Source organism: Dromaius novaehollandiae, unplaced genomic scaffold, assembly GCF_036370855.1.
Source record: "Dromaius novaehollandiae isolate bDroNov1 unplaced genomic scaffold, bDroNov1.hap1 HAP1_SCAFFOLD_64, whole genome shotgun sequence".
Taxonomy (NCBI): domain Eukaryota; kingdom Metazoa; phylum Chordata; class Aves; order Casuariiformes; family Dromaiidae; genus Dromaius; species Dromaius novaehollandiae.
Genome location: NW_026991421.1, coordinates 122326 through 143315, shown reverse-complemented (window position 1 = coordinate 143315; position 20990 = coordinate 122326). Strand labels below are relative to the sequence as shown.

Genomic DNA, 20990 nt, shown 5'->3' with positions numbered 1-20990 from the left:
TTCTGCTCCACTCTGCTTCCAGTCCCACCCTGAAGGGCTTCCCTGCTCCCATCCCTCGGGGAAGGGCACCCTTGCTGAACAGCTTTCCTGACAGCAGGTTGTTTGCTTTCCCTCTGCCCTTCTCTGCAGCACTGAGCTGCATCCCGTTTCTGGAAATGACCTGGAATGTCATGTACACCATGCTGGGGCGAGTACAGAGCAGCAGGATGAAGCAAGCCTTCTGTGCTGGTAAGTGTCCACCTCTAGTGCCAGGGCTGCACTGGGATGCAGAGGGAAGGGGAAGTTAGTGAGCGGCAGTCGGCACCCAAGTCTCTTCTCTCTCAAGCTGCTACTGCAGGTTCTGAACCTCTAGGGAGCTCCAGCCCTTTAAAGCTCCAAACAGTCTGTACAACATAAAAGAATGTCTAAAGCTCAGGAGATGGCTGTGGCCAGGAAGGGAATGGAGTTGTTGGAGTTTTACTACTCAGCTAATTTTACTACTCAACAGCTAATCTTGGAGGGGGGAAAAAGGACTAGCAGGAACAAGGAGGAGAAGAGGGAGGAGAGAAACAGCTTAGCATTTCAAGGAAGGCATTTTCAAACATTTCACGCCTGCCCCAGAACCCAAAACTGCTCTGGAGCTAAGTGCTGATGAGCATGGGACGGCAGTTTGAGACAGGCTGGAGTGATAATGCAAACTCTTCTCTCTGGGACATACTTGACAGAGTGACCTTTCTCCCCATCTTTCATGCAGTTCTGGAAACGTGGTCGAAAGGGGTGACTGTTTACTTCCAAGACTGGGCAAAGTGCTCCTTCCCTCGAATAGGGGAAGCCCAGCTTTGTGAGAAGACATACCCTTTCTTCTGCTACGTGGTCAGAAACTGGCTGGACTGTGAAGAGAAGGAGGTGAGACTGGCTGCCTTTGTGGCCCTTTAGCAGCAGCAGCTGCAATGCTGGAGTTCACCTGTCTTTCTGGGGAACAGTGGTGTCACGTCAGGAGAAGTGCTTTCCAGGGAGGAAGCAGGTCGTTGAGGCGTTGTCTAGAGCTGGGAGCCTGCTGCAGCTCGACAGTGTGGAAATGCTGTGGGCCAACAGGCAGTGTGCCTGGAGTCCCACTTTGCAGCCTCGCGATGAACTAGTGAGGCCAGGCCGGGTCTGGAGAACCGCCGCTGGGAACCAGCCAAATTCCAGTGGCCTTTGAGCCCCAAGGGTCTTGGGTTTAGAAGAGGGGAAATGTTCTCTCTCTTCTCGAGCAAGACCGTTTCCTCCAGAGGAAGCTGGGAAATGGCCGTCTTTGGGAAGGGGGAAGTTTGTGTCTGGGGGATGCTGCCTCCTAGAGCAGAGCTTCAGTCGGAGCAAACAAAGGTCTTCTGTCTTCCTTGTGTGCAGCTCAAGGAGGACATCATCAGGGCTGTGGCAGCTATGATGGGCCTCCTCCTTCATCAGGAAGAGTATCAAGGGCATGTGTGCGACCAGCTCTCCTGGCTCTTGGACCAGTATGAAGAGGTCCAAGATGGTTTTCACGTGACCAAGGTGAGGTGTCTGGCAAGATACGATGTGGCTGCATGGGTCAGGGTGAGTGTGTGCTGGGATCAGGGAGCTGTGGGAGTTCCTGGAGGAGCTGGGAACCTGTTAGAGAAGAAGCCAAGACAGTCGCACACAGATGGAGGGGGAGGCTTGATACTGCCTGTTTTTTCAGGGCAGAGAACAGCCAACTGTGGAGGCATGCTGTCCTGTGTTAATGAGCTGCTCTCACTCACAAGCCACCCTCTCGTTTTCACTTTTTCTTGTAGCGTCTCAGGCATTTCTTGGAAGCTGTGGAGAAAACTGAGCCCTTTATCCCCAGGGAAAGAGTTTTTATCATCTGCATTGTTGTGCACAACCAGGTAAGCAGGGGCTGAACATCCTGCACTTCCCTCTGGGTTAGCAGGTCTGCCTCTGGTTGGCAGGAAAGACCCATGGGGTGGCAGGGCAGAGTTTCCCTCCTTTGGGCTTTTCTCATACCTTGCAGTCAGGTCCATACAGCTGTTGAGGCCCCCATTCCGGCCAGGTGCCCACGGACTTTTCCAGGGCTGCTTTGCCTGGTTCCAGGGACAGCTCAGTTCACAAAGGAGTTTCCTGCTCGGGCAGAGAGCAGGAGGAATCTGGAGCCCAGAGAGCTGAAGCTGAGCCTTGGAATCCCAGCCAGCCCTTGTATCCTAACGGCCTTTTGCTGCTGCGGAACTGACTGGAACTCAAAGGTTGCTCTTGCCTCTAGGGCGTAGCCTTTGTTTTGGCTGTGGGTCCCCTGTCGTAGGCTCAAACTCCCTCTGGAGCGTTAGAGTGGAGCTGACAAGACGCTCAGGAAGGTGTTCATCTCTGACTCCAGGATCTAGAAGCTGTCTGTCAGAGCACAAGCTCATCTCTGGCCTCTCCGTAGAGTTCCAGAGAGACAGAAGGGTGGGGGGGAAGCAGAAGACAGCTTTGAGAGGACAGAGCACTGTCCTTCTTGAATGGCATCTTTCCCTGTGAGTCCCCAGGGAGACAAGACCTCATAGGAGCGATTCTTTTCAGTCTCTCTCAAGACTGATCCTAAAACGTACCTCATTCCCACAGCTCTCGGATGTGACCAAGAAGCACCGCATTGGCCATAAAACAGAGCTGTGCCACTGCATGCTGCTACTAGGTAAGGAGAAAACAGAATTTGGCTGTGGTTTCTTTGAAACTCTCCTGCAAAGCTCTGCAATGGGAGAAGAGCTTGATTGTTAACCTAGAACATGATTTCTTCCCTCCAGCCCGAAGCTTCCCTGAGGAGACCATGGAGTTTCTGTACTCACAACTGGAGGCTGAGAACGAGGCTTCTAGAATAGCAGCCCTGTCTCTGCTGAGATTCTTTGTTCATTGTGACTGTAAGTAACACTAGGAAGAAAATAGGAGGAATGATGTACTTTGGCTGAGGGACTACGAGCAGAAACAGCCAAGAGCTGAAGCCATGAACTGCCAGAGCCTGATCAGAGGAGGTGTTCAGGCTGTGCAGTTGGGCTGTGGTAGACCAGACTCCTCTGCAACCTGAGTGCACAAGAAGTGCACACTCCCTGAGGTATCTCAGAAGTCGCCCGAGTCCCCTTCAGCTCTGAGAAACAGGCCAGCAGCCTTGTCAAAATCCATGGAGGGCACACGCTTAGTGTGGACCAAGCACCTTACCATGTTTCAGCTGAGAAAGGGTGAAGCACAGAAATGCGTGGGTGCTTACAAAGACTATGTTACCCAAATGAATTGTAGTCTCCAACCGTATCAAACCCAGCCGAGCAGTCTGTCTGGATAGTTATTGACCACGCTTCGTCAGGGGTGACAGCTGAAGCTCAGTAACACTCCGAGCATAAAGAGTAGTGAATTCCAGTGTGGATCCCATTTTTCTAACTCTCTGTGTTAGGCAGTCCCTGTTGCTCCTGGCTTCTGCTGCTTCCCCTGAAGTCAGATTTTGGCCCCGTGCTTTCTGTCTAGCTGTCCATGAGAAAGCAGAGACATTTTGACAGTGCTCTTTTGGAGGGGTGGGCTCTGCCTCAACGTACCTGTACTTCCTTTCAGCAATGGCGATAAGAAAGAACATGTTCCTGGTTGTCAAGGCAGTGGAAACTGTCTTTGGAGACCACCGGAGTAAGGTGAGGTGGCTGGGGAAGGGATGGTAGCCTGATGAGTGACAGGGGAAGCATTTCCCTACGCAGTTTGGATCTAGCCTAGGCATATGTTTCCTGCTTCGGAGAGAAGGACTCATGGTTACTCTTGTTTGCAATCTCCTCCCCGGCAGGTGAAGGTGGCTGTTCTTGGTTTCATCAAGGAACTGTTCAGCTCTGGTGTCGAGAACTGTTCGGCCTGGGGTCTGGTGGCCTATGTTTTCAGGGAGTTCAGTCGGGCCACCAGCAGACTGGTAAGAGGAGAATGTGACATTTGGGGCTTTGTTTTGTGCCTTTTGTCCACTGACTACTGCACTGAGCTTCCCTGAAAATGTGGAGGCCCCCAAGCAGCAGCCCTTGAGTGCCTGGTGCCATGACCTCATCAGCATCCCAACCGACTTGAATCGTGGGTCTCTCTGTTGCTGTCAAGGGTGCGGCTGTGGTGCTACACCACCATGTCATGCAATGGGAGGCACCGTGGGAGAGTAAGAAAAGAGCAGTGGTGCTGCCAGGGATTTCAGCAAAACTGCTTGGCAAAAGCCACCCTGGAAAAGTGGATTCTCAGCAGGATACAAAGGTGGACAAGTCTTTTCTGAACTGCTGATGGATGATCAGCAAAAGACAGAAATTGTGGGCTAAGCAGGACAAGCCGGAAAAGCTCTCCAGTTCTTTCCTTGTCCTCCATATTTCTGTCCGAACCTGTCCTGCCCTCCATGCAGTGCTTTCGGGCCCTGTGTGCTTTCTGGAAACAAAGGGACCACAGGCACCTCTTTCTTAGGTGTTGCCAGCCAGGTCCACAGGGAATGACTCCTTGTAGGTGGCTCACCAGAACAAGGACTTGGTGAAACTCTTGGCTTTGGCTGTGCCTTTCCTCTTGTTCAGTCATTTGCTGTGAGGCTCCTGAAGGCTGCATTTGTAAGGAGAAGCGTGTCAAGAACTCCCACCTCCTCTTCCTTGTCCTTGGGGCCAGTTCTGCTCTCCTTTCAGTGCAGGAATTGAGCAGAACTCCTCTGAAGAGCGTTTCTTTGGTGTCATTAAAACAGAGCTCGGGCCATTGAGCATCTGCTGTCGCGAATAAACCATTTACCCCCATTGGTTGGGTAATTGCAAACAGGCAGTTGCTCTCTCTGCATTCTGTGTAGTTTTCCTTGCAGTCCAGGATGTGACCCCTACTATAGGATTTCCCATTGTCTTACCTCAGGTGACCTGTGCTCCCAAAGCAAAAGCCAAGTCTCCTACTGAAGCCTCTAGCCTCTTCCTGAAGAAACAGTAGCTGATGGGAGTGTTTTCAAACTTGTGTCTTGCAGGAGACAGGAAACCTCTCTGAGAGGGAAGCAGTGGCAGAGACCGCGCTTCAAACTCTCTGCTTACATGTCCTCGACACCCTGGACGTCTCAGCAAGCGGCATGACAAGAGTAAGTCATCCCACCACCTGGTGCTACTCCTTGCCTTGAGGATACCTTCTTCTAGCCCTCCCCCTCCCTGCTGACAAGCTCTTCCGAGCACGGGGCTACCAGAATGTCTTGTCGGAGGAGAGGGGAAATGAAGCCTTGTGAATAACAGTCCAAGAGATGGGCTCAAGTGGGGATTAGGACAGTGGACTAGAAGGAAGAGAGACAGAAGAGAAAGGGTGGGAGAGACATGAAGTAATGCCCTGGAGAGGGCTAACAGTGGAGGGGCTGGGTCATAGCCACAGAGGACAGCCACTATGAAAACAGGAGTTGAAGGGATGGAAAGAATGACGTGCTGAATTGCTGTATTTTGCTCTGCAGCTCCTATGGCCAAGGCTCCTCCAGTTCGTAGTGCCAGCTCAGTACACTGGCACTCTGGTCCCACTCTCCCGCTGCCTCAGGGAGCTCGTGGAGAGACAGGAGAGAGCAGAAGAGAAGGAGGAACCCAATTACCTGTGCTACCAAGAACGCGGTAAAAGAGAGAAACTTCCAAAGTATTCTGTCCTGCTCTGTCAGGTGGACAGGCTGAGCCTGTGTGTGTCTCTGTCCCCTGGCAGACCCAACTGGGAGGCTGGGAAGAGTGAACAGCACAGCCTTGCCCTTCTGCTAGGTGACAGGGAGTCCTGCCCTGTATTTCCTTTGTGGAAATTTCCTCTGCATTTCCCAGAGAAAATGCTTTGCTCTTCATTTCTCAGCATTCTCCCTGTAAAATGGAGGACTCCTTGCTGGCAGTGCTGGGGAGTTACCTTCCTTTCGGCACGTTAATTGCATGGATACCCTAAGATGGGAAAAGCTGGGGGAAGGCAAATTTATCAGCAGATTATCAGGCCCCTTCAGTCCTGTCCTGGAGGCTTTGCCTGGGATGGACGGGTGATCATCTTGTGTGGGACTTGGCCTGCTGAAATGGATCTTTCTTTCTCTTTCCAGCCAAACTGCCAACTCCCCAGGCTCTGCTGGTACGTCTCCTGGTGAGTAGTTGGGGACTCCTCGGGGCAGAGTTTTCCTGACCAAGGGAAAGGGGGAGAGCTCCGGATGGAGACTGCTTTCAAGGCAGATGCTTGCAGCCTTCAGGGAGGAACAAGCCTGCTGGAGGGCGTCTTGCCCTCCAAGGACTGCCTGGGCATTCCCAGTGTGGACCTCTCGAATAGCAAGGACGCGCCATTCCTCAGGGAGGCAGTGCAAAAAGAGAAGCAGTTCTGCTGTGTGCTGCCTGCCATGGCACCTGCAAAGCCCCTCTCCTTTCTCAGACAAACTGCTGTTCCTCTGTCAGGCTGGAGCTCTAATTCTCTCTCCTTCCCTCTTCCAGGTGCTTGCTTGCTCTCCTTATGAAGGAGGTGGCCATGGAGCTGTTGCCCTGCAGCTGCTGAAGACCCTTCACAGGGCAATTCACAGAGCGGTGGGGATTCCCTGGATGGCCCAGATCCCTTCCTTGCTGCAGTACCTTGAAGGTAAAGTGTCCGCTGGGAGGGGATTGATTTGAAGAGGACAGAAGGGAAGTCAGGAAAAGGCAGGTCCCCAGAGTGCCTGAGGACAACGGAGCCCCTGAGTGTCTTAAAGCTGTCTTGTTCTTCATCCCTCCCAGTTCCAGGGAGCTGGAACTGACAGCTGAGAGAAGTAATGCTCCTGAAATAATCTGATCCCTGTGTGGGCTTTAGCCTGGCATATTGCATCAGAATGGCAGGCTCTGGCAGCATCCTCCCACCCTTGCTTGGACAGTGTTTGTGAGTGGTTACATTCCCCCTTGAGGAGATTTTGTGGCACTGCCCTCTCCTTGGAAGCTCAGAGTCACCAGTCGAGTCCAGCTTGGCAGTGGCAGTTCTCTCTTGCACTAAGCTCCAGCTGGTTGTGAAAGGCCCTTCTGCCTCATTTTTCTTCCTGTGAGGAAATAGACAGCTGCTTTGACCAGCAGTCAGTATTCCCCAGCGTTGATTCCATGGTCCTGAACAAATGGGACTTGGACATACCTTATGCATTTGGACTCACAAAGGGGCTGGTGGAGTAGCTGCCTTTGAGCCCTGACAGAACAGGTACATTCTGGGAGCTGGTAGCCTGGGAATGCTGGACTTTTTGCTTCCAAAGGAGACGTGTGGATGCTTCTTTTGGGCTCACTGTAATCAGATGACCTGCTGTTGTGTCCTCTTGTTTCCCAGGAAAAGATGAGAGCTCCCTGGACTATGCAGAATGGGAGTGCCGTCTGCTGCAGGTACAGAGTTCTTTTATGACAGCTGGGAGGTGGGGTCTTGGCAGTGAGGTTTTGGGCAAGCCTGTCCTCTCCCAGAACTTGGGCCTGTTGTCCTAAAAGCGCCACTGCCTCTTTCTCTATAGTTTCCTGAGACCCAGAAGGATCTTAGCTGCATATTGGAAGAAGGGTCTGGGGCAGATTAAAGGGGTGGGAAGGGAAGATGGATTATCCGTAGTGTGAGCTGTCCCCAGACACCTTCTTGTTACACTGGAATGAGAGAAAGACCTTGACAAAACCTGAGGAAGCATTTGCTTCACTTTTTGTTTTCTCCATAGTTCCTGAGAACATCTCTGGAAGCCATAAAGAATGAGACCTGGAATATGAAGCTGAATGGCGAGTTAACTCAGCAGATGGCCCACTATCCAAACTTTTCCAAGGAGAAGGTTGGTCCTCTGCTAAGACTTGGTCTTTACTTTTCTTCCTTGAGAGGTTTGGTGGCAGAGCCACAGGATGCTTCTCTCCCTGCATGGTTTTTTTCAATACAGTTGCTTTTCACTGCTTCCTATTCTCAGCCCTACATAATGTCTTTTTTTTTTTTCTTCCTTTAATTCTCTGTATAGAGCTGGTAACTGGATTGGGCCAAGAAATGGGCTGTTTTTATAGTCTTGGTGCCTTGGCTGTCTCTTGGTCCTTGAGATGGGGTGGTAGCTGGGTGTTCCGCTTCTCCAGTGATGACAGGTTGATGTGTTAGCAACCTCTTCGCGCTGGCCTCTTCTCTTTCAGAATTTCCTCTATAAGGCTGTGGGGGGAGCACTGGCAGCGTCCCAGAACATCAGCTACATTGAAGAACAGCTGCAGAGCTACTTGGAAAGACTCAGACGTCTGGAACCTTCTGAGAGAGAGGTGGGTGCTCTCTATCCCTGCGCTCTCCAGTTTTCCCTCGGCAGCTTGGATCTCGTTGCCTGACTTGGAGCTTTTTCCTGCTGATTCCCTCAGGCAATATGCTTGAAAGCTTGAAAGGGATGAATGTGTGGGATGGAAACAGACTCACTCTTTCCCTTGTGTTGCAGGGACCGATTTCGGTGTTAGCATCCTCTGCTGAGGGCCACTTCGACCTGGCCTTGAAGACAGTCCACGACTTTGCTGCTGCTGGGGAGAATAGGAGACTTCCTAGGGTCTTCACCCTCCAGAAGGTAAGGGAAGCAGGTTTTCTCTGTTGTCTTGGCTTTCTTTGCTTGTGTAAGAACTGCCGGAAGCCTGTAGCCAGGAGTTCTGGTGCTTCAGGCGTCTTCAGGACAGATCCCATTACAAAGTCATGGATCAAAATTCCCCAGCAGTGGCAACAAACAGCAACTGGCCATTGGAACAGTGTTGGGTGTGGTTTCAGTTCAGCTGGCAAATGGAAATGAGGGATGGTCAATGGGCAGTGCTCAAACTCCTGGTGCTGTCAAGGAAGGAGGTTCTGCACTTCAGCCCTCCTTTGTCTAAGAGTTCCAGCTCTTAGACACAAGAGAGGGAGACAGTGGGAGGGAGAACAGCTCTCTCCCAGAGAGTTAACGGAGGCATTGAAGAGTTACTTGGTGAAATGTTTTGAGAAGTGTGGATGAAAAAGGCAAGCTCGTACCTGTTTGGAGGCAGTTTCTCAGCTAGAAGCAAAGGGGAAGTCTAAGGTAAAATGAAGAGGCTCGACTGAATCCTCCTGACTTTCCCAATTTTCCAGGAGCACCAGAAGGAGAACGGAGCAAAGACAGCTGCTGCTGTCATGCTCATCTACAGTAAAATAGCACTCCATGCACCCAAGCAGCAGCTTCTTGCCCGGGTCGAGACGGACATTGTAGAGAACATCCTGTGCCAGTACAGAACCAGCCCTCAGGTAGGAGCTGTGAATGCTCGGTGTCGGGACAATTAGTCTAGAGCTAGCTCCCGCCCTCCTCTGAACCGGAGCTTACTGGGACAGAGCATCTGTTTGGAAAGATCTGCTCTCAACAAGAGTCCTGGATCTCCAGTTCCAAACCTGCCACTCTATCCCTTTGACATATATCCCCGTGTCATTGCTGGTGTTCTTTGAGTTTTGGGGGACTTGTCTGAGATGTCAGAGACCCGAAGCACAAGCAGTATCCCAGGTCCAGTTCTAGCCGTTGCTCCCCATGCAGGGGACAGAGGGCTCCAGATGAGTCTCTGCAGCCTCGTAGTGTTGGCGGTAATCTGAACTGCTGCCGTCTTTCGCATACTAGTGTTTTCTGTTTCCCCGACTCTCACTCTTTCTCCTTGCACCTTGCAGGCACCGGGCATCACTTTCCCAGCCCCAGTAAATGCTCCCTGAATGAGCCTTGCTCCTTGCCCTTCTCCCATTTCCAGTTTCCGTTGTTCCAGATTTGCTTTCCCCACTGCCTTGGGCCAGAGTCCAGGGGGCTCTCTTTTGGGTAGGAAGCTGGGGAAAGCTCCTTTCTGCTTCCAGGTAGTCCATGTCTTCCTAGGATCCCAGGAGAGATCTCCTTCCACTGAAATAAGACCCAGAGGCCCTTCCCCCTAGGCTCCTGGAGGATGCAGTTTCTTCCCTCCGCAGCACTTTGAGAGTAGCTTTGGCCCTTGGGTTGATCTTTTGGCCCTCCTGTTAATCTTTTGGCCTTTGGTCCTTTGAACAGCTCCTCATCTATGTCACCTTTTTTTTCTTTCCTGGTCCTCAGGACACAGAACTCAAGCTGGCCCTAATCCAGAGTGTCACAGAAGTCAGCTGCGCCCTTCAAGGCGTTGGCACCTGTGAGAACTTCAGCTTTGCTTCGAAGAGGGTGCTGCTGGAGCTTGTGCTGGTGAGTGACACGGAATGAGAGAGGCTGTCCTGCAGAAGAGTTTGTGCACTGAGAGGGGTTTCCTCAGAGAGGCACTGTTCTCTGTGGGCTGAGAAAGGCCTTGGGCAAACTTGGGAGTGTCCGAGGCCTAGGCACCAGCACACTAGGGTCCCTTGTGCTGCCAGCTTGTGGGTGATCCCTGGGAAGAGCAGTGGGTCTGTCCTCTCTGGAGCTGCGGTCTTCCGGCAGTTCTGGGAGAAACCTGCATGGAGGCTGTCTGTGTTAGCCACACGCGCGGAAGAAGAATCTGCTCTTCTTGCTGAGGCAAGGCCCTCTTCTTTCCTGCCCTCTGACCTCTGTGTACCTGTCTCTCTGTGACCTGCAGGACTTCATGAAGCAGGAGCCCCTGGATTGCGTGGCTTCTCCCGTTCGCTACAGGGCAATTCTTGCGGTGGAGCACTTGAGGTAGGGCTTTTCCTCCTGTGTGCTGGGTTTTCCTCCGCATGTCACAGAGGAGCTGATTGAAGCTTCACAGTTGACCTGAGTGTGGGGTGAGAAGCTGCCTTTGGTGTGGGGTGAGGTGATGGTCCCCGTTTTGTATGATCCTGGAAGATGTGATGCGGTACAGATCCTGGAGCCCAGTGTTGGAGAGAGATGGCCTGAGGCTGTAGATTGGAGAAGTGTGGAACAGAGAGTGGTCTGGGCTGCAGAAAGGCTGCTGGCTGGCTGGCTGGCTGGCTGGCTGGGGGAAGAGAGCTCCCGGCTCTCTGTACGCTGGGAGTCTGATGGGCAAGAATCCATGGGAGTTGGCGGAAGTGCTCCCTCTTCATGGAACAGCAGTGTTGGGAACTGGGGCTCCAGCTTCAGATGAACTCTAGCTGCCACTGGACCCCCTCTGGCAAAGAGTAGCAAGTGTCCTTTCTGAACTCTTTCTTTTGTCTTCTGCCAGCAAGATCAAGCCATCTCTGACCCAGAAGGAAAACTGTCATCTTCTTCAGGAGTGCTTCCGAAGCCTTCCTCCCCTTGAGCAGACAAAAGAAGGGGAGGCAGCAGATGATGCTGAGCATGCAGAGGTAGCTGTCAATCCCCCTCTGCTGCTCTGCATGTTCAGAGCTGCACCTTATCATGCACTGAATGCTGGCAGAGCTGAGGCTCTGGACTCTGGCTGAGTTCTGAGGCTCTCTGATTTCAGCTACCACTCCTTCTCTCTTGCTTTTAGGCTCTCTATACACGATCCCTGGAAGCTCTTGCTCGCCTCATGACAAGTCTTGAGGAAGAGCTGACCTTGTCATGGCTCAAGGAAACCTTTCACGTGAGTAGCAAAGAGGAGAAAGGGAAACTCTCTTTTGTCAAGAGGAGAGCCAAGGATGGAGGGCCTCACGCTTTAGGGGATCATCTGAGAATAGGAGATGCTCTGGAGGCAGGTGCAAGGCATGCAATTCTTCCCTGGAGGTGGAGAAAACTATGGCCCGTCGTGGCTGTAGGAGTTGTGTTATTGGTTGTCAGGGCATGTTGCAATGGGAGCTGTTGCCAAGATGGCCATGGTGGACGGATACAAGGCACTCCCAATCTTTGCTGATGAGTGAGTGCTGTGTGCAAGTATCAGATACACTAATATAAGAAGCCTTCAGTGTTTGTGTACCTCACAGCGGTGATGAATTCCCATGGAGGCCAATGTATCCTTAGTGTGGTTCCTGGGGGAAGAAAAGGTGGGAGACTGTAAAGGAGTGTGTGTGTGTGTGTGTGAGTGTGTGTGCGTGCAAACAATGCATGCCCTGATCTAGCTGTGGTCTTCCAACAGCTCCTAGAGGCCTGGCTCCGTTCTGGGAAAGAGTGGGAGAGAGAGAGGGCCCTTTATGCCTGCACTCATCTGCTAAAGACTTACACCGAGAGACTGGAGGATGCTGTGAGTATTGACTCCCTCTTCCCAAAACTCTTTGGGAGTGCTTGTGGGTTCAGCTGGAGTCTCTCGGGGAACCAAGACGAGGGCAGCCCTGGCGAGCCAGGAGGCCCTGCAGGTCTTCTCTGCAGCTCTGCCCTAACCTCAGCACCCATCTGCCACCAAGACAGCATTGCTCCTTAAGCCCTTCTGCTTCCCTGGCAGGGAGGTTTGCTCAGAGCTGTGCTCTGGGTTGCTAATCTCCTGGGAGGATAAAGCTGAGCTTCTGTCGATCCAGATGCCCTGCTGTGGGTCAGGAGTCAGTGTCAGAAGGAGAAGGTTGAAGGGCCACTCCTGCAGCCTGAGAACTTTCTTCTTTCTTTGATTTCTACCAGAGAGAAAACTCTTCTGAGCAGTTTGGCTCCATGATTGGAGTGCTGGGGCCTCTCAGCTGTGACTCCCTGGCCACATCACGCCAGCGGGCAGTCGACTGTATCAGCTGCCTTCTCTCAACACAAGGTGAGAAGAACAGTCATTGCTTCCCACTTCCTTCCGCCTGCTCTTCCCTCTCTTCCCTGTCTGGCAGCAGAGGCAATGTGCAGGGAGGGGGCTCCATTGCCAGAGGAGAAGAGTAATGGACAGCAGACTGCTGGTTTCTTGCATCCAGACCTTGGTCATTCTTTTCCCTCCTGGCCATAGCACAAGGGAGGCCTGGGAAAGTTCTCTGAGCAGCCCTGCCTCAGGGGCACTTCTGGGTGCTGTGGAGAATGAGAGCCCTCCCACATTTCTGTCTCAGGGCAGCACTCTCAGGCACCAAGGATTAGAGGACAGCACTTTCTAGCTTTGTAGAGACAAAGTAATGATCCCAGTTGAGAAATTGTTTAGAAGGGAGTTGTACACCTGGGCTTCTGGAGTGGACTTTGGTCAGCATCACCTGTCCACACTGATGAATCTATGGAGACCCTCCTCCCAGTCAGAGGATAGGTGTGACCTGTGCTTGCACATGGGATGGAGGGGCTGAGAAAAAGAGGAGCCATAGTTGAGGACAATAGGTATAGTCTGAAAACTGCTGTAGGAGAAGGAGAGTGTTTTTTCTGACTGGCATAGAGCAGAATCTGATGGCCTGACTCGTAAAATGCTGCACCCAGAGTTCAGAAGGGTCCTGCACTACCCCTGTGGAATTCCCTACCACCATTTGGTGATTCCTTGATCAATGGCTGTGGACTGGGGGTTCATTTTCAGAAAATGTGCCTATCCTTTCCCACCTGTGTTTCTTTTAGGCAAGGTTATGCACACAAGGGAAGTGGATCTGAATCACTTCTGTGAGGAGCTGATGGCCGCAGATGTGGATTCGCTGCTGAGGACCTCTTCCAAAATCGCAAAGGTTACTGACTCCAAAGCCAGAGCTGTGGCTACCTGGTGGCTCAGCTCCCATCACTTTTCTCTTCTTTACTTCCAAGATTTCTCTCCCCTTTCAGAGTGGCCTATAGCAATGGGGCCTCTGTTGTTAGCAAGTAGTAAGAGGGTTTTGAAGCATAACAATATCTAGCGTTCCCACTGGGGAAAGAAGTAGACTCCATGAAGTTTCTATGAGTTTGTGTGTTTGTTTTCATCCATCCACACCCAAACACTCTCCATCTGGGGAAAGTGAGCTGTTGAAGCAAAGCAGGGAAGTTCCTTAGCCCGATGGCTTTCTCTTTATTTTAACATGTATTAGCTTGCCAGCTCTTGAGAGTTATTTTAAGAACATAAGTTGTGTAGGCAAGCAACCGACCTCATGGAAGAGCCTTCCAACTCTATGAGCTTCATAAATCAAAAGAAGAAGTTGTATGTGCAATTGGAATACAAAGCACCTGCCACCTTCAGGATTAGCTAATGGCTGAACTGAGAAGCTGCTCAAGTTTTCTTGTCCTTTGCTTGTAAGAGAGGAAGCAGACTTCTGATGTTGTTTCTCCTGTTTCTCATTTCTCTCCAGGTTGCATGCAAATCCTTTTGCTCAGAGCAGGCAAGAGGCTTTCTGAAGGCTGTCCTGGGCAGCATGCTGTCCTTCAGCCCCACTTGTGCTCGGGCAGCAGGCGAGTGGATGCTCATCTTCCTGAAGGAATGTGGAAGAGAAATGTTGCTGGAGGTAAAACACCCCTTGTTTATCTTTAGAGTTGGAACTTTGACACTGAGCTGCTGCACTACCCCTTGTCTAGCTGCTGTGGTCTGCAGAAATGCATCTTGCATGCAGAGCCAAGAATGTCTTGTTTATCCAGCTGAAGTCCTGGCAACCTAATCCAAGAGCTACTGTGCATCTGGTACCAGCAATACAAACCCTTCTGGAGCAAAGTCTCCAACTGTTCCAGACACAGTGCCAAGAAGGAGCAAATCTGATAGACACAATTTAGTAGAGCCCCCCCCTTTCTCTGGTCTGTGCTGCGTCTCGGGGTCCACTGGTGAACGGTGCCAGCCATCTTTTCTCCTGGGCTCTGTTCCTTTCATACGTGGTCAGCAGATCGCTTGGTGTCTGTCCTGTGGGGAAAAAGAGCAGACAGATAGTGTCTTGATGGCTGTCATCCACAGGAGAAGTGAGTAGTTTTGCTCTGTGCAGGCTACGGCCACAGTTTCTGGCGGTGAAAGGATCTGCCAAATGTCTTCCTCCAGAGCAAAGTTGTTCCCTCTGGGGAAGGTGTTAAATCTATGAGAAATGAGGAGGCTGGAGGCAAGGACAAGTATCCCTGGAGAGCTGGTTCCTCCAGGAAGGACCTGAAGGCCCTTGTGCAGGCACTGCATGGTATCTTCGGAAGGTGTGAAGAATGTGTTAGGTCTTGATGTTGCCTTATTTCAAGCACATAGTTAGAAGTGTTCAGACTGCTCTGGGTGAAACGTTAAAATGTCTTTTGTGTGCATGAGAAGAGAAGCTGAAAACAGAAGGGAGCCAAGGCATGTGCAATGACAGCACATCTGTGTGCGTGAGAGGGCAAGGAGCACACTTAGACCCAAAAGAAAACCCTCCACTGTGTGGAGTGGTAGGGCTGAAGTTTAGGGTGAGATCTTGACAAATGGTCAAGGAAGCAGGACTTGCTCATGTGCTGAAGAATTGGTCTGGCTTTAAGGGAAGCCCTAGGAAAGGCCTAAAACAACCTGCTGTTCTTTCCTTGTCCCTTCCAGGTGCCAGAAATCCTGACAATCCTTTACGATCATCTGCCAGCTGCTCAGCAGGGCAGCCTGAAGGAGTTCCTCTTTGAGGCAGTGTCTGTCCTGGGCTGCTATCACCCTGAGGCAGTAACCAACAGCCTCCTCCAGAGACACCTGCCCATGGACAGGTAGGTTCCCCTCCCTTCTCCTTCCACTTCAGGAGCCCAGAGACGCCACAGCCTGGCGGCACTAGAGGGGACTCTGTTCAGCAGCCAGTTGTCTCTTTCCCCGAGGAGAAAAGTCCGACTGTTGCCAGAGCATGTGCTTGTGACTTGCCAGGGACTGGGGCTGCTAAAGCTCCGCGCTGGGAGGGGGGGAGTATTTAACCTGCCTTTGAGGGGCTGCAGGCCCAACAGTACACGCGATCACGGGTAAACTGTTCACCTGCAGTGATACCGTGGAGCTGTGGAGGACTCTTGGCAGAGGCATCTTTGCAATTGAAATGCTCCAGTTGCTAATGGGCAAACTGGAGAGCGCTGAAGACACCCCCGCCAGAAGCAACTGCCTCGATGAGGAAGGGAGCGACAATCTGGCTGCGCTGGAGCCTCTCATGGTATGTGAAGTGACATTTCTGCCCCTCTTTGGCTGAGGATCCCGTGGAATGAAAGCGAGGGGTTGGACATCCTCCTGGTACACAGGCACTTGTAAATCCACATGCAGAAGCCTCACAGTGTGCTTTGCTGGGTCATTCTCATTTTGATCACTGTGAGAAGCTGTGAGAGCTTGTTGTTGCCCATCCACAAGCTTGTGGCAGAAGTCAGAGCTCCAGAGGAGAGCAGCCAGGCAGGCGGGCAGGCAGGTGGGGTAAGTGGTGGCAAAAGCTCTTCCTTTCCAAGTGGTTTGTGACGGCATTTCTTCATAGGTAACCTGTGCCCTCCGTGAGCTGGTGTATTCCCTGGAGCCCCGGGAAAGTGTGTCTCTCCTGCTGCCACGGCTGTTTCCAATGCTGCTGAAACAAATCAGCAACACTCTTGGAAAGGAGCTGCCTTCATCTGCAGGAAGAGTTGAAGACGAGCCAGTCCTTGTGGCAAGTGGTGAAGGCAGCAGTCCTTGCAGGTAATGAGCAAAACGGGCAGAGATGAAGGATGCAGCTTTAGCTCACCTCACCAAGCCAGTCTTTGTCTATGTCTGTCTCCTCTCTCTGCGTTCTTGTCAGGCTTTGCTCCACTTTCTTAAAAAGCCTGTGAGTTGTCTCTTGTGCCCTAGCATGAGCTCAATATGCTTTTGAAAAAGTAGGCTGGTGGGAGCTAGTCTGAAGAAAATCTTGTGTGGCCCTGGTGAGGAAAAGCTACAGCAGAAATGAAGGCGGAACTGGCCCTCTCAGCACAGCTAAAATTCACCTATTGGTTTACTCTGTGTCATGCACAGGGAATTCTGCTGTTTCATCTATTTCTTTGGGCTTGGTTTTTGTCTACTTTGTTATTAGTCTTCCCTGGGCATCCTTGGATGATTTTATTCCCCTTTGGAGGTGCTTCTGAATCAAAAGTCTCAGTTATTCAATGATTGGGGTTTGATGAAAGCAGGAACATTCCTGCCTCACCAGACATGAGTGGAGACAGCTCCCTGGCCTTCAGCTGAGTCGACCCGTTTGTCAGCACTGGAGGATATGGCAGGACATCCTTCTGGTCCTTCCAGTCTTATAGCCTTGAAGGTAGCTGTTCTTCCTATGAGAGAGGCTTCTGTGCTCCATGGACAAGATTTCTGCTGTCACCATGTTTAATCCTTTCCTTAGGAAACCAGAACTGAATTTCTCTTTGTCCAGACAGTGGCCACAGCAGGTTTCCAAACATCGCTTGGGGTGCTGTTTGTTTTTCTCTCTCTCTTTTTTTTCTTTTTGGTGTATGAACCCTGAGAGACTTTGCTTATATGAATGATAGAGAACAAAGTACCTCTTGGCCTTGCAAGGGCGACTGTCCCCTCAAGCTGTGCTGGGCCTCCTCTTCTACCATTACTAGTCTGTTTGGGGAACCCACAAGTGGTGATGCAGCGACAGCATGGTGATTCCTGCCCACTGCAATTCATTTCCCCAGCTCGGAGGACCTTGTTGTGCATCTTTTGCATAAATGGTACTCTGGTACTGCAGAAGACCCCTCAGGTTCTAGCATCAAAGAAGTTGAGGCTTCCGGGTTTTCCCCTGTGTTCAGTGAGTTTGGGGGCATCAAAGCGAGTGATCATGCCAGTTTCCTTTTAGCCTGATGCCCTTTGGGATTATGAAGTGTGCTTTCAGGGGGTGCTTTGAGTATTACTCGCTGGGGCTTGGAAGAAGTTAATGAGTGCCTCTGAAAGTGGCTGAGCTTCCTCAGTGATCCTGACACAGTCTCAAGTGCTCCGATTCTGACATATGTATATTCTTTTCAATCAGGCTTTCCATCAAAGCATTAGATACTGTGCTCTGCAAGTGCATCAGTGAGAAATGCATGGGGATTCTCCGGAAGCAGAACACATGGGCTTTTCTTGAAAATCCCCGGACATACCATGAGGGCATGTGTCTGCTGACTAGGTAAGAGCCTTGTGGAGGCCTTCTCTCCTTCTTGGGGGTGACTGTAAGCCAGAAACGGTCTGGATGGGAACCTCTCCAGCATATCTGCCTGGGGAGGCTGTCCTGAGTTGCCAAAGAAGACCGTCTGCATCACAGCAGCTGACTGTTGGAACCTCATACTCTGTCGCCTTCTTGTCTTCTTGTGTTGTGTGTGCAGTGTTCTCCTCCAAACTGATGTGGTCACGGTGACCACCATACGTGCTGTCTTGCCATGGCTGGACTCGCCATCAGCAAACCTGAGGATCATGGCAGCATCTTTCTTTGCTGAGGTAAGACAGAAGGTGGAAAAGGAAGGCTTGAGAGCAGTTGTCTTTGCAAGCTGCTGTCTCGGCCATCTCTTTCTCCAGGAAGATCCTAGCAGAAAGTATCCCAGCCATGCTGGAATCCATGAACAGTTACGCATGTGCCATGAGTGCTCAGGATCAATCTAATGCTAATGGTCATGGTGCTCTTTCCTAGCTGATGAAGGCGCCAATGCTTCAGAAGTGGAAGCTACTTCAGCCTGTCCGCCGTGCATTGGTGGACAAATCCCTGGATGCCAGCAGCACTGTGCGCCGGATGGCAGTGAGGGGCCTGGGCAATCTGGCCAGTGGAGCACCTGAGAAGGTGAGCATGAGCTTGCACTCACTACAGAAAGCTCCTAACCAGACAGGTCCTGGTAAAGAGCTGCACAAGGCTTACAGAAGCTGGACCAACCACAACAGGGAAATTCTGGTGTGTCTTAAGACCATGCTCCATTCTCCGACATCACTCTGGCTTCAAAGGTGCAACTGGAGACAGAGTGTGTAGCCTTGGGCTAAGGTGTGCTCTGGACTGGTTTCTTGCCAATTCTGTTCTTGGGAGAAATGGTAAAGAACTTCTGCTGTAGGCATGAATGGTGAGGAGCTCTTGTGTGCCTTCTGCTTTGACAGCTGAGAAAGCACAAGAAGGCCATTCTGAAGGCGTTAATGAGGGCCATCAAGGACGTCACCTCTTCTGAGATCGTGGGCGAGAGTTTGTCAGCTCTGGCGAAAGTGGTGGCAGAGCTGGGAGAGAAGGACATTGGAGTCACCTTTAAAGAAATCGCCCTTTATACCAAGACTTTCTTTGATGTCGTAAGTGAACGAGCAGTAGGTAACTCTTGTTTGAGTAGTCTGTGAGATCATCTGAAAGGTATGATGTGAGCAAGCACAGATGAGGACTGTTTGGGTTCAGGGAAGAAGCCTCATTCCTAGAAAAGCCTGAAGAGAAACTGATGAGACTTGGGATGATGTCTGCTGATTCCTAGCTCCATAGCGAGCTAATCACCTTTGGATTGCCCTTGGGAAGGAGTGAAGAAAGGCTGGACACTGAGGGAGGACGTCACCTCCCTTCACAGTAGTTCTCCATGTCTGGTCTAGCCCTCACAGGTTCTTTCATTGTCAATGGAGAGGAAGAGGGGTGTTGAGGGTCTCCTTTGCCTAGCTCTGTACCCTGGGTCTTTTCAGCATCTACCCTGGAAAGGAGGGCTTGCGCCTTGGACTGCCTCTTCCTCTCCATGGCCTCTACAGTCTGGAAGACTTGCTTAGATGCTCCTCGCAAATGGCGGGAGTTCACTTGCTCTGACATGAGAGGTGCCCATGCTGTGGTATGACAGACCACAACAGAGTCTTCTGAGCCGGAGTTCTTCCACAGAGCAGTACCAACTGGAATCAAGTATTCCATTTTGTAGAGCCTTTTGAATCTGAGGGGTTTTTTTTCTTTTTCTGAGGGAAATGGAAACTGACTGTTTACAACTCCCTTACAGGCCACCTGGAGGGCTGTCTCTGTGTGAAAGCCCTGAAGCCTTAGGAACGTGTGAGGCTGCCAGGTGGCTCTGAGTCTGGGAACTTTGGAGTCCAAGAGCTTCTAGGTTTTTAGCTCTCTGTCAGGTGCCAGTAAAGTGTTTGAGGACCTCGGAGACCAAAAGCCTAAGTGCCCAGTAGCTCAGGAGGCACGGTCCTGAGAAGCTGAGCAATGGACAAGGAAAGACTCAGCATAAGGCAACCCTTTCTTGATGCCAAATGGTGTCTTTCAAAGAAATGGATTCTCTTGATCCTCTGGCCTTGGACAAACTGCCTAGAACCATTGCTCAGGATATGGGCTCAGCATTTGGCTGGCCAGGAGATGTTTGTTTTGGGGTCCTAGGCAGCAACTTGGTGACTGGGGTTTCCTGATTGCAGGACGAGGCAGTCCTTCGTTCCTCAGCCTTCACCTTGTATGGAGTCCTGGCCTCCTCTGCCAAGAGGAAATGGAAATCTTTTCTCGGCAAAGAAATTACAACTTCTACGTGGACCAGAATTATGCTCCATCTTCAGGACCCAGATCCAGAAGTTTGCAATGTAAGAGCCACCTTTCACTTCTTTCTTCATGAGGAGGGTGCTACATGGTAACAGCAGAGCAATACTGGCCTTCCTGATAATGTCTCTGCATGGAAAGACAACCTCAAACTCTTCCAACAGCATTTTCTGTTTGAGGTGCAGGACAGTCTTCCCAGACTCCGCAGTGCTCAGGCCTCCAAGCCTTTGCTGACCATGTCCCTTCTGATCTCCCCTGCTTCCTGAGATCCGGGGCTTCTCCCAAGGGCACATCAGTTAACAGCTATCGTGCGGCGACAGCTCTCAGGCACCGATACTCTCTCTGGAGTGCCACATACCAGGCCAGGGGAACGATGGCTGCTGTTGCAATCCCTCCCCTCTCCTTTCTATAAATGGCGTTGAGTGAAACATCCCCCCCTCTTGAAAGAGAACAGCAGGGCTCAGCTCAATGAGGTCCCTTGAAAGGCACCTCGCTGGTCCTGGGGAGGGCTGAGCTGGGGCAACTCTCCTTTTCAGGCCTGTCGAAGCACTTTCCTGCTCTGCACTCCATTCCTGGGCCTGCAGAAGCTGCAAACCCAAGTTGCTCTGAACACCGAGAAGAGTGCAGAAGAGCTCCAGGAAGCTGTCTGCAGTCACCTGGTGAGTAAGCTGTGGCCCAGGGTGAGACTGCCTGGTGGCAGTGACTTTCCCTGGCTCAGAGACCTGGAGCATGGAGCGGCCTTCTGGGAAGTGGTAGGGTGGGAACTAGCATGGCAATGATGGGAACTGTCAGTCCCTTGCAGCCTCCGTCTCTTTCCTTCCTCTCCTAGTTCATCTGCCCTCTTTGCCAAGGGTCAATGGCAGGGCCTTTTCAGCCAAAGAACTCCTGTTTCTCTGTTTTCTACCAGGCCAGAGACATGCCAGAGCTTCTGCAAAGCGTCTATGACACCCTCCAGACCTACTTCTGGAGCTCGTGTTGGGGGATGCGGACTGCAGCCATCCAATTAGCTGGTAAGAGACAAAGCTGATATTCTCTTCTGCTGC

At 51.5% G+C, this 20990-nt stretch overlaps 2 protein-coding genes across 2 annotated transcripts; both read left to right on the top strand.

The window, feature by feature from the left end:
* The first annotated feature begins 3552 nt into the window (after window positions 1-3552).
* LOC135326458 (maestro heat-like repeat-containing protein family member 2B) lies at window positions 3553-6685 on the top strand. Its single transcript, XM_064504326.1, has 7 exons — window positions 3553-3620; window positions 3767-3886; window positions 4940-5047; window positions 5405-5555; window positions 6011-6051; window positions 6390-6531; window positions 6666-6685. Exons 1-7 carry the CDS (start codon window positions 3567-3569, stop codon window positions 6683-6685), a joined length of 636 nt encoding a protein of 211 aa, XP_064360396.1. The 5' UTR covers window positions 3553-3566.
* Window positions 6686-7911: 1226 nt separating this feature from the next.
* LOC135326457 (maestro heat-like repeat-containing protein family member 2B) lies at window positions 7912-20974 on the top strand. The gene is made up of 22 exons (XM_064504325.1): window positions 7912-7944; window positions 8049-8168; window positions 8336-8458; window positions 8986-9138; window positions 9953-10075; window positions 10440-10519; window positions 11004-11127; window positions 11274-11366; window positions 11856-11960; window positions 12329-12452; window positions 13214-13317; window positions 13909-14061; window positions 15087-15241; window positions 15504-15666; window positions 15976-16169; window positions 17476-17613; window positions 17810-17921; window positions 18112-18258; window positions 18564-18746; window positions 19833-19991; window positions 20484-20606; window positions 20855-20974. Exons 1-22 carry the CDS (start codon window positions 7912-7914, stop codon window positions 20972-20974), a joined length of 2829 nt encoding a protein of 942 aa, XP_064360395.1.
* Window positions 20975-20990: the final 16 nt, after the last annotated feature.